Below are 18,678 nucleotides of genomic sequence, written 5' to 3' on the forward strand. Positions count from 1 at the left end.
CGCACAGATAGCCCATTGTGAAGCTTTGTGCTTAATTACAAACAAACAAACAATCTACAGTAATTGAACCCAGCCTGTGTGGACTTTTACAAAATGGAAACAATTATTTAAGGTTCAAGATACAACTGTGGTAACCCACGGGGTAATGTAACATAAGTGTAAAGAATGTGTGTAGGAACTGTTTAATGTTTAGTGTATTTGAATGCTTTTGTTGGAACTGTTTAATGCCTAATGTATTTTGAAGCTCATGTAGGAACTCTTTAATGTCTTTTTTTATTGGAAAGCTCATGTAGGAACTATTTAACTCTTTCAATAAGGGCTTGATCGATTTGACCGACCATGTGACCTCTGTGTACTTGTATATAGTCTTTATAGATTTGATACTACTAACGTTTAATATAGTATGTATTGTATACCTTCACAAAATTTCACAGTTATTCACATACAAAAAATCATATTATTTTAGTGAAATATTTTAAATATCCTAAAAAAGATATGTCCGTGAATATATCGAGTATTTGTTTTGAATAGTTTGCGTGCAAAGTGATTTTCATGTTAAGATTAAGAATACTTTTCTTCATCTCAAAAATTTCAGATTTGATTTGTGTAATCTCTATAACCTCTTAAATATATTTCAGTTGTTTGTTTGCAGTAAAACTTTATATTTTATCTGTTATTTTCTCTACCCTACTCTATACAAGGTTGGTAAATTTGTTCCCCCTATTGAATTACTTTACCCACGAGCTACTTGCATGCGTGCCTCATGAGACATTTTTATTATATTATTATAATTATTTATTTTACCTAATATAACGTTATCTAACCTAAAGAGATCCGTATTATAATAATAAATGAAGAATAAATATTAAAAATAAGAAACAAGGTACTAAGCCGAGTCTTCGTTTCTTCATGCTGTTGATTGTCGATGACGCTTAACCCTACTTTTTTATATTAATGGTAGTAATGCACTAAATAATTTTTTGTTTAATTAAATAAGGAATCAAAGAACATAAAATAATAACATGCAAAAAATAGACAATTTACCCTAACTATCATAGTTTGTCTGGCTTTCTAACTATGCGACAAGAACTGTTACAAAATTATCCAAGCTAATCGTTATCATTCATGTGAGAATGAAGCTTGTACCAGCAGTGAAACTGACAATTCTCCATTCACAAAACAATGTCACATAATACATCATTTGATAGATGAAAACCTTGGCTTTCTATAGGTTATAGAAAATACAGAATTAAACGTAAGAGAGAACTATTAACAAATCCTCAAAGAGAGGATGTGTCGGGTGGGTGTGGCAATATGGGTTTTATTTTCTATTTGATGGCTTTGTAACCAATCAAAATTGGGTATAAAAATTATTGTTTGTCTGAGTAAAGACGATTTTATTGTGAGTAATTTATGTTGAATTTTGTACTTATTGGAGGGGTGGTGAATACAATAGAGAAGGGGAGATGCCTAGAGAAAATTTAGGATTTTGTTAAACATTGCCTTATAAAATTATTTGTAATTAAAATATGGATTATTAGTGTTTTTGAAATCTAATGTAGGATCTGTTTAATGTCTAGTGTACGTGACAGCTCATGCAGGAACTTTTTATTGTCCAGTGTTTTTGAAAGCTAATGTAGGATCTGTTTAATGTCTAGTGTATGTGACAGCTCATGCAGGAACTATTTATTGTCTACTGTATTTGACAGCTCATGCAGGAACTATTTATTGTCTAGTGTATTTGAAAGCTCGTGCAGGAACTATTTATTGTCTACTGTATTTGACAGCTCATGCAGGAACTATTTATTGTCTAGTGTATTTGAAAGCTCCTGCAGGAACTATTTATTGTCAGTGTATTTGAAAGTTCATGCAGGAACTATTTATTATCTAGTGTATTTGAAAGCTCCTGCAGGAACTATTTATTGTCCAGTGTATTTGAAAGCTAATGTAGGATCTGTTTAATGTCTAGTGTATGTGAGACCTCATGCAGGAACTATTTATTGGTCTTCCATCAAAGACTGATAGGTGCTCTGCGGGAAAAATCATGATTTTAAATTTTACTTAAATATTTAACACTTTTTGTACAATCATAAATATTTACCTATGTATTAGAATTAGATAATATCGATTTCACATTGAAGAAGAATTATAGAAGATGCCATATCTATTCTACATAATATCTTAGTGGAGAGGTTTGTACCTAAAATATGTTATAAGCATAAAAATGTAAAAATTCATTAATATGTAATTTGATTAAATAAATAAATGAATAATATACAAATATAGAGGGCGCTGCACATGCAACATACCCTCTACACTGATATTTCATGAATCTAGTGTTCCATAAGCTTTTTCTCAGCTGAAAAGTGTTCAGTGGCCAAAAAAGTTTGGGAAATGCTGGCCTAGTGTATTTGATAGCTCCTGTAAGAACTGCTTAATGTCTAGTTTATTTGAAAGTTTGTGTGGAACTGTTTAAGTATAGTGTATTTTAAAGCTTATGTAGGAACTATTTTTTTTTGGTGTGTTTGAAGTCACATGTGCGAACTTTTTAATATTAAGCTTATTTGAAAACTTATGTAAGAGCTGTTTAATTTCTAGTGTATTTGAAATCACACTTAGGTATTAGTTATTGTCTAGTGTATTTGAAATCAAATGTTGGAACATTTAACTTATAGTGTATTTGAAAGCTTTTGTAGGAACTGTTTAATGTCTTATATATTTTGTAGCTCGTGTAAGAACTGTTTAATGTCTAGTGTATTTGAAAGCTCCTGTAGGAACTGTTTAATGTCTGATTTCGTTGAAAGCTCCTGCAGGATCTATTTTTGACCTTTTTTTTGGTGATTTACTTTTTCATCATTATTATATCTCATTCCTAGTATCGTTAGTGGAATAATTTTTGATATGCTATTAACATATGTTTGCACAGCTGATATGGGATTTGCTAGGCTCTTCAATTCTCCCCTGAAACCCCTGGCTGATCTTGATCCTGTTGTAGTGACATTTTGGTATAGAGCTCCTGAACTTCTGCTTGGAGCAAGGCATTACACCAAAGCAATAGGTAAAGCACCATTAATCTGTGTTTATATAAATAAAGTTATGGAGTGTTATGATGTTTAATTACCATTTAAGTCATATAAATATACTTCCATTTATAAAAACTTCACTCAAAACACGTGCATTCAGTAAAGGTTGAGGAATATTGAAGTTTTGTCTCTTAGACAAAAAAAAATGAAATAGATCAAAAGAAGATGTACATATACCTTTCTTAATTTTTTTATATGTTATTCTTGATGTACATCATTATAATTCATGTAATTGTTATGTAGACATTTCTTTCTTGATTAAGATGTTATTCTTGATGTACATCATTATAATTCATGTAATTGTTATGTAGACATCCATTTCTTGGTTAAGATGTTATTCTTAATGTATATTATTATAATTTATATAATTGTAATGTAAGACATCCTTTTCTTTCTTAGATGTTATTCTTTATGTATATTATTATAATTTATATAATTGTAATGTAAGACATCCTTACTTTGTTAAGATGTTATTCTTGATGTACATTATTATAATTTATGTAATTGTTATGTAAGACATCCCTTACTTAATTAAGATGTTATTCTTAATATATATTATTATAATTTATATAATTGTTCTGTAGACATCCTTTCTTTGTTAAGATGTTATTCTTAATCTATTATTATAATTTATATAATTGTAATGTAAGACATCCCTTACTTTGTTAAGATGTTATTCTTAATTTATATTATAATTTATATAATTGTAATGTAGACATCCCTTTCTCTGTTAAGATGTTATTCTTAATGTATATTATTATAATTTATATAATTGTAATGTAAGACATCCCTTACTTTGTTAAGATGTTATGCTTAATGTATATTATTATAATTTAAATATTGTTGTGTAAGACATCTTTTTCTTGCTTCCAAAGAGCGCTTATTCTGAAACTTTAGTTAGTGTTGTCAAAAACTAATTGAGAACAATAAAAGCTTTATAGATATATATAGTATTAAGTTTCTTTTGCAGGTCTGATATTATCTATTTCAGTAATGGAAAGAATTTTTTTGTTTCACCCTAACATATGACTTTCAGTTGCAGTCTTATGAAGTCATATTGTTCTAAAAGTAGTTACATCATTATGTCATCATGTTAAACATGACTTTCAGTTGCAGTCTTATGAAGTCATATTGTTCTAAAAGTAGTTACATCATTATGTCATCATGTTAAACATATGACTTTCAGTTGCAGTCTAATGAAGTCATATTGTTCTAAAAGTAGTTACATCATTATGTCATCATGTTATAACTTCAGGGTTACCTTATTGTTAAAATATTAATAACTTCCTGACAGATATTTTTATCGATAATTCTCATATAATTTTTAGCCTAATAGTAAAATGTAATTTTTTTTTCCTCAGATATATGGGCCATTGGTTGTATCTTTGCTGAACTTCTGACCTCTGAACCAATATTTCACTGTCGACAAGAAGATATCAAAACTAGTAATCCATATCATCATGATCAACTGGATAGGATATTCAGTGTCATGGGATTTCCTCAAGGTTTTTTTTCTTTACCATATTGCTAGAATTTATTACATGCTTTCCTATATTTCAGAACAGAGCCTGTGGTGTTTTTTCTAGATTCAGGTTTTTCAGAATTTGAGTTTCTAGAACTGTCATGAATTTATTCGAGATAGAATTCACTTTTTACGCAATCTTTTTTGGAAAAGAATAGGAAAATATAAAGACAGTTTCATCATTTTACTTAGAAATTAAAATTTGTTTTAAAGTTACCTTTATATGTTTTTATAGAAAAAGAATGGGAGGATATAAAGAAAATGCCTGAACATGGAACTCTATTAAAAGATTTCAAAAAGACACAGTAAGTATCAGCACTTGTTCATTAAGCAATGATTTAATGTAGTGTAGTTAACAGTATCCACTTAAACAGTTTTTTGTTATCAGAGATGTTACTAATCGATAACATAACTTTTTTACAAATATTTTCTATCATTTATATGTTTTCCTGAAGAACTGTAAATAATTTTAGTGTGGATTTTCCATTGTAATAAGGTTTTCAGTAGAATTGTATGATATTGCCTTACATGTTATGTGACATGTATGCAATGTGTAGCTTATTACTGTGAGGCTTTGAGATTCAGGACAATTTATGAAACTGATGTGTTATGTGTAACTTAACTAATACTTACTAATACTGTAGAGTGTGAGACTGTAATTTAAAAATATTGTTTTTCTAAAAGAACCATGAAATCAAGTGTACCAGGAAATATTTTTTTCTTTAGATATTCTAGCTGTTCTCTGATTAAGTATATGGAGAAACACAAAGTTAAACAAGACTCTAAAGCTTTCTTATTGGTAAGTTAATATTTTCTGTCATATGATGAGATAACAAGAATATTTAACGAAGGAGAAATACTATGTGAAAATTCATAAATACAGTGATAACACACCGGCATGCTAATGCACAAATAATTGAATAATTAACAACATACAAAAAATCAGTGACTAGTTTTAGCAGACCAAGCTTGTCATTCTTAAGGGATGGAGTTAAACTATTCTCAGAATCTTGTATGTTAACCCTATCATCATGGGCATCCTTTACTGCGCATGACCCAAGGATTTAGTGTCTTACATTCGAAATTTTATTGAACTATTATGTTATATCAATTAGTATAGCATAAAATTGTAGCTAATAATCCATATTTGAATAGTATATAAGTTTAAGTTCTTAATTTTATAAGGCAATATTTTAAAAAATCCTGAATTTCCCTTAGTGTGACACACATGACACATTTTCTCTAGGTATGTCCTCTTCTCTATTTTATACACCACCCCTCCAATAATTACAAAATGAAACATAAATTACTCGTTATAAAATCTTCATTGCTCAGACAAACCATAATTTTTTTAGACTTCAATTTTTGTTTGGTTACAGAGCTATCAAATAGAAAATCAGACCCCCTCTTGCCACACCCACCAGTCAAATCCTGTCTTTCAAGATTTGTTAATAGTTCTCTCTTACGTTTAATTATATATCATCAAAAACCAATAGAAAGCCAAGGTTTTCATCTATCAAATGATGTATTATATTATGTTGTGTTCTGAACAGATAATTGTCAGTTTTACTTGTAGTACAAGCTTAGTTCCCACGGGAAAGACACCTTCTAGCTTGGATGAATTTGTAAGGTTTCTTGTGGTGTAGTTAGAAAGCCAGAAACATTGTGATTGTGAGAGGAAATTGTCTGCTTTTTTTATGTTATTATTCTATGTTCTTTGGTGTATTATGTAATTAAATAAAAAAAGTAGGGTTAAGTGTCATCGACAACCAACAGCAAAAAAAAAATAATACTAGGATAAGTACTTTATTTCTTATTTTTCATGTTTGTTATTTATTTATTATTATTATAGCAGTAGTAACTAAAATGTAAAAATAGGGATACCTTTAGGCTAGTTAAGGTTAGATTAGGTAAAATAGATAATAATGATAATATAATAAAAACGTTTCACGAGGCACACAAGCAGCTTGTAGGTAAAGTAATTCAATACCATAATGTGAGCTGCACGTTCCCCAAGTGATTTACAACTTATAATGGCACAAATAGTAGTTAGATACTGTTTAAAGGGAAATAAAACAATAAAATGTAATTATAAATAGTGGTTAGGGTGCTCGACTCGCAATCTGTGGGTTGTGGGCTCAAATCCCTGTCATACCAAACATGCTCACCCTTTCAGTCATGGTGGGTATTATAATTTTATGGTCAATCCCACTATTTGTTGGTAAAAGAGTAGCCCAAGGGTTGGCGGTGGGTGGTGATGATTAGCTGCCTTCCCTCTAGTCTTACGCTAAATTAGGGATGGCTAGCGCAGATAGCCCTCGTGTAGCTTTGCGCGAAATTCAAAACAAACAAATCTAACTATGTAAGGATGATTTTTATTAATAGTGCAAATATTATTTCTCAAACGAAGGATGTCAATATGTTTCTCACCACAGATATGTATTCAGATTGTAACAACAATATTTTGTTACACTGTACAGACAGCGCGTGTATGTCCAAAATTCATAACAAACAAACAAACAATTATAAATAGATGTATACTGCTACGAGTTTAAAGCTACTTAGGATGATCAAATGTAGTTAAATTTGAAGTCATTCTAGAAAGAAAAAGAGGGTAACTTAGATTTTTTGGTGGTTACGAGGGTGGAGAAAATAACAGATAAAATAAAGTTTTACTGAAAACCAACATTTGAAATGTATTTAGAAGGTTTTAAAGATTATACAAATGAATTTTGAGATGAAGAAAAGTATTTTTAATCTTAACATGAAAATCAATTTACACACATTCTATTCAAAACAAATACTCAATGTATTCAAGGACAGATCTTTTTTTAGTTTATTAAAAATACTTCACTAAAAAATATGATTTTTTGTATTTTAAAGACTTGTAATGTTTACTGAAAGACTGCCAAAGATATACATTTATTCCCTTCCTTGCTCTCGTAATCTTGATTATATTGTTCAAACAAAAGCTCCTTCAGGTAGAGTAAATAAACGTGAAGGCTACTGTCTGCAGATGGAATCTGAATAATTCATTTCAGTCAGTCAAAAATCATTGCTGAACCAAAATTCTTCCATCATTGCAACATAAGAATTGGTAGAAATATTTAGAAGTAGAGACATGCTACATAATGAAATAAGATTTGGACTCAACCCTATATTTTTTCTAACTAGTTTTTGCACTTTTTATAACTTGTTAGTTAAGCCTTTCACTGTGCAATTAATTTTCAAGCTGATAATCAGTGTTGATTATCCACCAAAAAATAAAAAGTATGAATTTGACCCTTTGTATTACTTTTTCAATATTGAAAGAAGCTGTATTTTCTATATCTGACAGTAATATTCCTTGAAAACTGTATTGGATAGTGAAAAATAATGATTTAAACAAAAAATTGAAGAAATTAGAAGAAAAGTGTTCTCCAGTAAGTAGCATCAATATAGGCAAAACTAAGTCAATAAGAGGCCAAAATTATTACAAAATATTTAGATAACAATATCCAAAATATAAAGAAGCTATATTTATACAGATTCTATATGTGTTCCTGCAAAGTTGGCAATTTTGTAATGAGGCATATAAAAATCCAGGTTTCACGACATAGAACACAGATGGCAGCATGCAAGCAGGTTTGGTGATTGTTTAAAGTACAGGGGATATTCCCGGATGTCAAGTAGAGGGAAACATTTTTTTTTTGGTAGCCATGGGGTAAATCTGAATTTGGCAGTCAGTGGGTATAAATGTATATTTGGGTATATCAAAACTACACAGCACAAGGGTTAATGTTGATCATTTGGGACCATTTTGAATCTGAACATACAAGATTCTGAGAACAGTTTTATTCTGTCCCTTGAGAATGATAAATTTGGCCTGTCGAAACATATCAGGTTTTTTTATGTTTATTAATATTTAATCATTTTTATATTGACGTGTTAATAATGTTTTCCAAAAATTAGAATAATTATATATTTGTGTATGCTTGTTTGGGTTTCTAAAGGTTGAAAGTCTGTAGAAGATTTAAACTCTATACCATTTGCGGTGTAGAAACTCTTCTTATTGAAGAACAGATTGGTAGTTTGTACTTCAGAGTTAATATGCTGTATAAAGTTGGATGTTTTCAGTAGGTTAGTTGTGTACTTAAGTTTTATAAGTTCCACCATACGAAACTTCAGATGATAAAGTTATCAATACAGTTAAAACAACAACAATAAACAAGCTATGATGTAACACCCAAGGATATTCATGAATGTCATTATATATGTTTACTTCTTTTTTGGGGACACATTCAATCAATATTGTTCAAGTATATACAATTTCTGACAACTAGTCAAAAACATATAGTTTTGCAAGTGTAATTTGGAAGAAAAACTCCAACCTTATTTCTTATATCTCTCCACCCATGATGGGGAAAATGAGTTTGGGTCTAAGAACAGTGTTGATCCTCGGAAGCTGAAGAGTTTTAAAGTGAAATCAGAGGATGACTCTGACTTAAAATATGATCAAATGAAACTAATATTTATAACTCAGTGTGCTTCTTACTTATTCCAGAAAACACTAAAGGCCAAACCAAAAGAGAAAACCCTTTTATATAAATGAATGAACCTTCTCTGAACCTTAAATGAAAAAAAAAACTATTATTCTTCCTGAAAGATATTTCCTCTTCTGTACCTCATAACATTATAAAAGTTGAGTTTCTCACAGCTTGCACCTGCTGTTTACCGAGTTGCTGCCATAGGATAAAAATGCTATGAAGAACTGTCGCCATCAGTCAAAATTGTAGATAAACTACTACCTAGTCCAATTATGTTTCAATAAACATGTATGACTAGTATTCATGTAAGAAGAGCTTTAATAATCTTAATAAGTCAACTGGGAGAGTGGACATACATTAACATTCAAGCAATGTAACAGCCACAAAAATATTAATCATATACAGTATACAGTGTTTCAAAGTTGTTGGTGCACTTCCATGCACTATTGATGCTTTGCTCCTATATATATGGACTTAGGTTTCATTATGCATTCCTAACAGATATGTAGTCTTTATACGGATAAATTAAGAACTGGAACTTCATGATGAAAGTTTTATTAACTACCTCCCATGATCTACTTCCGAAATGATTACTTATCTCCACTAACAGTTACGGCTATTCTCGACTTGACTACCCTCTAATGCTCAAATTTTCACTTACCATCAGCCTTGAACTCCCACCTAATTCCACATGGCTCAACTGCATTTAAGCATGCAAGTTAGCATGTGACAACCCTCCACCAGTAGGAGTTCGACACACCCTCCTATTGCATCTGTCTCCCTCCATGCAATTAAATCCAATCTTCAATTCTTGATTTGGCACAACAGAGTTAAGACAGTTTTTTTGTGTGTGTGTGTTTTGAAAATATTCAATTATTGATTTTTGCATTTGAAAATATTGTTTATAATCCACTATCAATCTGGATTTCTTTATTCAATTTTGAATTCTATTTCTCACTCAATTACTGGTAGTCAGTCAATATTTTTGAATTCACGATTTACTATTATGACGGCAATGGCTACCGAAGGTACCTGCATTCAACAGCCCGTGACAATGGCTGCAGATGTGGTGTTATTGGCAGAGGAAATGTAAGCTGTAGTTCATCGGGAGATGGCTTCTTTCATGCAGACCAAGGGATCTCCCAATCTACAAGCAATTCTGAGGACTTTGATCAGGATGATGCAGACTTGGACAGCTTCCCTCCCATTCCTTTGCTGTGCAGGCACATTCTCAGCCTGTTGAAGCACCTAGACCTCAGTCACCATATTTAGATTTGATATCACAGGTATGCTGTGTTTTGTCTTTGTCACCCATGTCATTTGATCCCTCCCCTTCTTTATTAACTGTAACACCTAACTCAGTCTTGTTGCACATTGTCTGTCCCATGCCAACATGGAGTGGTTTCTTGACATACAGGTATTTTGATGGCTATGTTCACAGTTTGATACTCCCAAACTTGGTCTCATTTGAATGCCAAATTTCCTCTCTTTTGTTCCTTATCCTTTGGCTTTGGCCGTGAATGCGTTCAGCCAGGATTTGAAGGACTTTTCCTTTATGCATACCCTACCATTCGTCTTCTACCCCGAGTAATTTCTCTCATCCAATCCACTCTGAGTCGGTTGGTTCTTGTGGCTCTTTTCTGGATGGCTCAACTGTGGTTTCTGTCCCTTCTCCAGGAACAACCTTCGTTACCTCTTCCTTTCTCCCACTCCCTCCTCTCAGGGGTGCTTCATCCATCTGTTCCCACATGCCAGCTTCAAGTGTAGATTTTGCCCAGTCTCCTGCAAGGGGTTTGGGACTATTCACATGTGTAACACTCCTGTTGTCTCACACTGTCCAATCCTCATCCATGTCTGTGTTTCAACATAAGTGGAAAACATTCTGTTGTTAGTCTATCCGGCATGGATTCTCCTGTTAGATATCTATTTTAACATGGTTGTTTGACAAGGGTCTGTCCTTACTGTTGTCTCACACTGTCCAATCCTCATCCATGTCTGTGTTTCAACATAAGTGGAAAACATTCTGTTGTTAGTCTATCCGGCATGAAAAAAGAAATTAAATCTGTACCAGTGTGAGGATACTAGTTTTTAAGATACCTCTTGTACTGAGACATTAGGTAACTTCGTAATGTACTTTCTCTCTCGTTCCCACTTATATAGCAAAATTATGTTTTATTTTAATTTGAAATGAAAAGCTTTATCCAATGTAAAAGATGCTTTTGAGTTGTGCTCTTTTTATTTTTAGGTGTTAAAATTAACATAACTGCTGATTTTTTTTACAAGTACGTACATATGAACAACCTCCATCTTGTCTCTACCTTAGAAAGTTTTTAGAAACAGATGTGAAAAACATAGATTTAAATGTGAAATTCCTTGTTGCTGGTCTAAACTTTAAATAATATAGAAAAGTGATGGTGTAGAAATGAGGTCATTTAGTAGTCTAGAAATTTAATCTTTATGTTCAGTTATCTGTGAAATTAAGATTTAGTAAAACCTGAAAACAAACATGTTAGAGATATAACAGTTTAATATTTTCACATTTAGTAACACAAGGTTAGAAACATGAAGTATATCCTGAAAACAAACATGTTAGAGATATAACACTTTAATATTTTCACATTTAGTAACACAAGGTTAGAAACATGAAGTATATCCTGAAAACAAACATGTTAGAGATATAACACTTTAATATTTTCACATTTAGTAACACAAGGTAAGAAACATGACGTATAACCTGAAAACAAACATGTTAGATATATAACAGTTTAATATTTTCACATTTAGTAACACAAGGTAAGAAACATGACGTATAACCTGAAAACAAACATGTTAGAGATATAACAGTTTAATATTTTCACATTTAACAACACAAGGTAAAAAACATGAAAACAGTATTTAACATTATAAAAACAATTTATACTATGTCATAACGTTCTAATAGCTGTGTTTGGAAACAGGAGCATTTGTATCATGGTTAGGTAGCCTATATGGTCACGTAAGTCTAATTATTAGTTTTTTATTACTAAATATTTACTTATTAATTAGTTCATATCTTCTGATAAGAAAACCCAGGATGGAGTCCTGGATCTCCCACCACAGAAGTGGTCCTTCTCATTACTTTCCTGGAAATGGCATCAGATTAGCTACAAAAACATAGGAAAAAAAGTATTTGCTGTCATGACAATGGTTGATGTACTTTCAACAAGGTTTTGACAGTTGGATATTAACTCTTTTTCTAGCTCCAAAAACTGTTACTCATGGATCCTACAAAGAGAATAACCTCAGAGCAGTGTCTTCAGGATTCTTATTTTTTAGAAGATCCTCATCCAACTCAGGAGTAAGTTTGGTTTAATTAGTCATATAAGTATCAAATGGACCCGAATATCTATCATGTTACTGCTACATTGAGTTGCTACAAGACATGTAGTAAACTGATAAACCTTAATGTAATAATTTATGTGATGTAACAGTACCATGAGTTGCTTCAACACATCTAATAACTAATAAACCTTGATACAATAACTGGTGATGTATCAATACCATGAGGTGCTATAAGATATGTAGTAAACTAATAAACCTTAATGTAATAATTTATGTGATGTAATAATACCATGAGGTACTACTATACATGTAGTAACTGATAAACCTTGATGCAATAATTTATATAATGTAGCAATACATAGTTGCAATAAGGCCTATAGAACCAAATGTATTTGGTGAACAAGGTGTTTGATTTAGCAACATAATACCTGATAAGTCTCGATGTCGTAATGTCTGTAATTTAAGAATATGTTGATATTCCATAATATATATATTAATCTATAATAACAAATGAACCTTTATGTAATATTATTTGTAATGTAACAGTGTATTGCATTACTATAAGGTCTTTATAGCAGATAAAATTAGGTTTTTAATTTTTAACATAACAATAAATTGAATTGCTAGAATATCCATTGTGTTAGATAAATGGAGAAATTATGATGTGTGCAGTAGAACATTGTATGGAGTTGCTTTAAATCCTATAGTACCAGATAAATATTCCAGTCATTATTACAGTGGGTACAGACAAGACATTGAGTTTTTAGTCATTATTACAGTGGGTACAGGCAAGACATCAAGTTTTTCTTATCCTTATGGTTTCTAATGAACTTGGAAATAATTTCATACCTTTTAAAAAAGCACTGAACCAGGTTAGATTGAGATACTTCTTAGTTTTGCAATAATAATGGAATAATACAATAAACCTGTTATTTAGAACCTCAATAAAATCAGATTGAATGTGGCTGTATCTAGGTAGTTTGTTACTTTAATTTAAAATAATGGAATAATAAACCTCCTATTTAGAACCTTAGCCCTGTCACCATTGGTCAAAGGGCATATCATTGTATTCAAAATGTTATTGAACTACTGTTTCATGAATTTATGTCAAGTTTAGTATCAAACTGTAGATTATAATTAAAATTTGAGTATTATACATTATATAATTTCTTAATTTTAAAAGTAAATATTAAAAAACACAAACACAAGTTTTTGTGTGTCACATGGTATGTTGAATGCAGCATTGGTTCAGATTAGATGTTTGTGATGTCAAAATACTAGGTTTATAGTTTAGTATGAATTAAGAACTCAAATTACTGATATTAACAAGCTAGAATATAAAATAAGTATGAGTGCAAAGGTCAGAACTAGAAGAGATAATTTTTTCTTTAATTCTTTATTTAGTGTTCTATTTTTTAATAAAAATAGGTTTAAGAAGTTATTTGTAAATAGTAATAATCTATATACATATATAATGCTTTATAACTGAAATGTGACTGTATTTTACAAAATACTAGTCTATTAAAATACAGCAAAGACAGGTCACTTTGTGAAAGCCAGTTTCATTTTCTTGGATATGGTAATATGAGTGCCGCATCATTGCAACTTCTGTAATGTTAGCCAGGCACGACTGGAAGGTCAATATAATAAATACATATAAATGTATAATGTTATGAGACTAAAGCTACTTAGACAAAACATTTGTGTTTTTGTGTTACAAGAAGTAGTCCTTCCAGAATGAAAATTGCATAATTTATATTTATTGCCTAATTTTTATGGTGGTTACAAGGTTGGTCAAATTAACAGACCCCATATAGTTAAGTAAGAGAAAATAACAGACAAAATTTAAAGTTTTACTGAAAACAAATGTTTGAAATGTATTTAGGAGGTTTAGAGATTACATAAATAATATTTGAAATTTTGGGGACGAAGAATAGTGTTTTAATCATAACATGTAAATCATTTCGCACTCTGACTAGTAATGAAACAGATTTGATATTTTCACAAAAAAATCTTTAATAAAAATACTTCATTAAAAAATCTGGTTTTTTGAATACAAAATACTTGTAATGTTTACTAAAAGTCTACTAAATTTTGTTAAGGTACACTTACTGCACTAAAAGTTATAGTATAAATACTTAACGTGTGCAACTGTGTATATGAACTCATGTATTTTATACCAAGCCCGTTGCAAAAGGGTTAATAAAATTATATTGAATCCAGCTGTATCTAGATAGTTTATTAGTTCCATATAATATAGTGGAATAACAAACCTGCTATTTAGAATCTTAATAAAATTATTGGATCTGGTTGTATCTTGGAAGTTTGTTAGTTTCATATAAAATAATGGAATAATAAAAAAAGCCATTTGTGTAGAACTTTAGTACAAACATACTTAATCTGGCTCTATATAGGTAGTCTGTTAATTTTGCCTAAAATAGCAAAATATCCTGATAAAGCTTTAGAATCTGTACATGATATTGAAGCTGGCTGTATTTTGTTAGTATCGTAGTTTAACCTGGTTATTTTGTCATGAATAGTGTTTTTGCTGGATACCCCATTCCATATCCAAAGAGAGAATTTTTGACAGATGAGGAACAAGAGGATAAAGCAGATGCTAGTAAAGTAGGTACAAAGTATACTTAGTACACTTATGGTACACTTGTAAAATAGTGTAGATAATACACTGAGATGGATAAAGGAAATACACACATGTAAATCATGTTGTAACTGTATATTTTTGTTTCTTGTGTTACGTTTTTTTTTTAATGTGAATAAAAATATAACAAGTATTAAGTAAATACAAAGCAAATTTAAAACAAAAAATAAAGTAAGAAAAACAAAGTTCAAGTGAAATAGATACAAAAGGTCTTCTAATTCAGTTTTTGTTGGAAGAGTTTGTTCTCTGAAAGCTACCCTGAATTGTATAATGAAGTGACATAAAGTAACAACATAAACACAAGTACAGTTAAACATATTTGTGAGATAAAGTAACAACACAAACACAAGTAAATGAAACATATTTGTGAGTTAAAGTAACAACATAAACACAAGTAAAGTTAACTATATTTGTGTGATCAAGTAACAACACAAACACCAATACAGTTAAACATATTTGTGAGATAAAGTAACAACACAAACACTAGTAAAATTAAACATATTTGTGAGATAAAGTAACAACATAAACACTAGTAAAATTAAACATATTTGTGAGATAAAGTAACAACATAAACACAAGTAAAGTTAACTATATTTGTGTGATCAAGTAACAACACAAACACAAATACAGTTAAACATATTTGTGTGATCAAGTAACAACACAAACACAAATACAGTTAAACATATTTGTGAGATAAAGTAACAACACAAACACAAGTATAGTTAAACTTATTTGTGAGATAAAGTAACAACACAAACACAAGTACAGTTAAACATATTTGTGAGATAAAGTAACAACACAAACACAAGTAAATGAAACATATATTGTGAGATAAAGTAACAACATAAACACAAGTAAAGTTAACTATATTTGTGTGATCAAGTAACAACACAAACACCAATACAGTTAAACATATTTGTGAGATAAAGTAACAACACAAACACTAGTAAAATTAAACATATTTGTGAGATAAAGTAACAACACAAACACTAGTAAAATTAAACATATTTGTGAGATAAAGTAACAACACAAACACTAGTAAAATTAAACATATTTGTGAGATAAAGTAACAACATAAACACAAGTAAAGTTAACTATATTTGTGTGATCAAGTAACAACACAAACACTAGTAAAATTAAACATATTTGTGAGATAAAGTAACAACACAAACACCAATACAGTTAAACATATTTGTGAGATAAAGTAACAACACAAACACTAGTAAAATTAAACATATTTGTGAGATAAAGTAACAACATAAACACAAGTAAAGTTAAACATATTTGTGAGATAAAGTAACAACATAAACACAAGTAAAGTTAAACATATTTGTGAGATAAAGTAACAACATAAACACAAGTAAATGAAACATATTTGTGAGATAAAGTAACAACATAAACACAAGTATAGTTAAACTTATTTGTGAGATAAAGTAACAACACAAACACAAGTACAGTTAAACATATTTGTGAGATAAAGTAACAACACAAACACAAATACAGTTAAACATATTTGTGAGATAAAGTAACAACACAAACACTAGTAAAATTAAACATATTTGTGAGATAAAGTAACAACATAAACACAAGTAAAGTTAACTATATTTGTGTGATCAAGTAACAACACAAACACAAGTAAATGAAACATATTTGTGAGATAAAGTAACAACATAAACACAAGTATAGTTAAACTTATTTGTGAGATAAAGTAACAACACAAACACAAGTACAGTTAAACATATTTGTGAGATAAAGTAACAACACAAACACAAGTACAGTTAAACATATTTGTGAGATAAAGTAACAACACAAACACAAGTACAGTTAAACATATTTGTGAGATAAAGTAACAACACAAACACAAGTACAGTTAAACTTATTTGTGAGATAAAGTAACAACATAAACACAAGTAAAGTTAAACATATTTGTGAGATAAAGTAACAACATAAACACAAGTAAAGTTAAACATATTTGTGAGATAAAGTAACAACATAAAGACAAGTAAAGTTAATCATATTTGTGATATAAAGCAACAACATAAACACAAGTAAAGTTAATCATATTTGTGATATAAAGCAACAACATAATGTTATGTTCAGTGATGACATGCTTATCTCCATTTATATTTTTTGTAAATTAAACCAGTGACTTTTGTGGGAGGATATGGCTACCATATAAGCTAAGCAGTTGATATTCCTTAAACTATTTGAATATCATTTAACTGACTTTCCTGTTTATATTTCTTGTATGATTAACTTTTTGCAGTCAGTAGTGAATTTGTTCAAGTGAGATGAAGTTACTGTTTGTTTGCTGAAATAAAATTATATTGTTATTATTATTTGAACAAAGATGTATGCTTCAATGATATTATAACGAAATTATTATTTAGACTACTGTAGCAAATAATCAAGGCAATCAAGACAACAACCATGGTCCAAGTGCCAAACGTGTTCGGATAGCGCCACCTGTTGTCACCACTTCTACAGCATCCACTAATCAGGTAAGGCCTCTGAATAAGTCCCTTAAGCTATGATAACAAGACAGCTTATATTCAGTTATTTAAAAAATTTCATTAATAGTTACAATTTAGAGTTTGTAGTTTATTATAACTAAAAGTTAGTGACAGTTTATAAAGCATATTGAAGAGGAGAGTATGAAGAATCATGAGTCATATGGTTAAGGCCTTCAACCATTATAAAGATCCTACAATTGATTCATTTATTGGAAAATGTAAGTTAGTAATAAAGAAAAACACAAATGTAATTAAATGAAGCATTTATTAAATCTTCAGTACTCTAAAGGTACATAACAAACATGACAAGTAAACAGTTTGAATATAAAAGGTAGAACAAGAGAAAATAAATAGTATGTAGTGGATATGAAATAGATAAGTTATAAAAGATTTAAATCAAATGTGTGTTATTTAGTGATGGAAGAAGAGTGTATAACATTTCTTTTATTAGAAGTTCAGTATCATGTTTGGCTTTTGAGAGGATTTAAATTGGAAAGAGAAATCTGGTGCCTTGTTTCTGTATTGTGTTGGTAGACAGTGGACTTTTCATAGATCTACCTGTACATTCAAATGTTTCACCAATATACGAGACTTGAAGTTTGCTCACAATGAACTGTTTCTTGATAAGGGGGCTCTGTCTTCCAAGATATGGTAAGCAGATGCATAAAGGTAGAGTGGGTACAGTGGGATCTTAGGTGGTTTGACAAACATATGAGTTAAGAATGAGTAAGTTAATTTCTCCAAGAAATGCTTTAGGTGGCTGTTGCAAAAAGAATGCTTTGTATGGAAGTAATTTCTTTGTGAAGGGCTAGATAGGAATAGGTAAGGTATTTAATAGGCAGAGAATTAGACTGTGTTGGGTATAAAGTTTTCAAACTGGTTGAAAATATTTCTTTATGATAGACAGAAGCTGTAAAGCCATTAGCATTATGATTAACAAGAACGTCCAGAAAAGGAATAAGAGTTGAATAGAGTTGCTTAAACAATTGTTTAACAACAAGTGAAAGCTTGGAATGGTCTATTCTTTCATTGGGAATGTGTCCATGAGCCAGAC

At 30.3% G+C, this 18,678-nt stretch overlaps 1 protein-coding gene across 2 annotated transcripts in view; it reads left to right on the forward strand.

Annotated features, from left to right (window-relative positions):
- Positions 1–18,678, forward strand: part of LOC106475120 (cyclin-dependent kinase 8-like) — a 31,106-nt gene that overhangs the window by 1,473 nt on the left and 10,955 nt on the right. For both annotated transcript variants that reach the window (XR_002608780.1, XM_013935818.2), the window contains exons 2-8: positions 2,927–3,058; positions 4,445–4,588; positions 4,841–4,910; positions 5,332–5,404; positions 12,371–12,468; positions 14,993–15,077; positions 17,502–17,612. Coding sequence is in view for 1 of the 2 variants with exons in the window: in XM_013935818.2 (XP_013791272.2) it covers positions 2,927–3,058; positions 4,445–4,588; positions 4,841–4,910; positions 5,332–5,404; positions 12,371–12,468; positions 14,993–15,077; positions 17,502–17,612 (713 nt within the window). In the remaining variant the exon portion in view is untranslated. The remainder of the gene's footprint in view (positions 1–2,926; positions 3,059–4,444; positions 4,589–4,840; positions 4,911–5,331; positions 5,405–12,370; positions 12,469–14,992; positions 15,078–17,501; positions 17,613–18,678) is intronic.

The sequence above is a fragment of the Limulus polyphemus genome, unplaced genomic scaffold (genome assembly GCF_000517525.1).
Source record: "Limulus polyphemus unplaced genomic scaffold, Limulus_polyphemus-2.1.2 Scaffold8112, whole genome shotgun sequence".
Taxonomy (NCBI): Eukaryota; Metazoa; Arthropoda; class Merostomata; order Xiphosura; family Limulidae; genus Limulus; species Limulus polyphemus.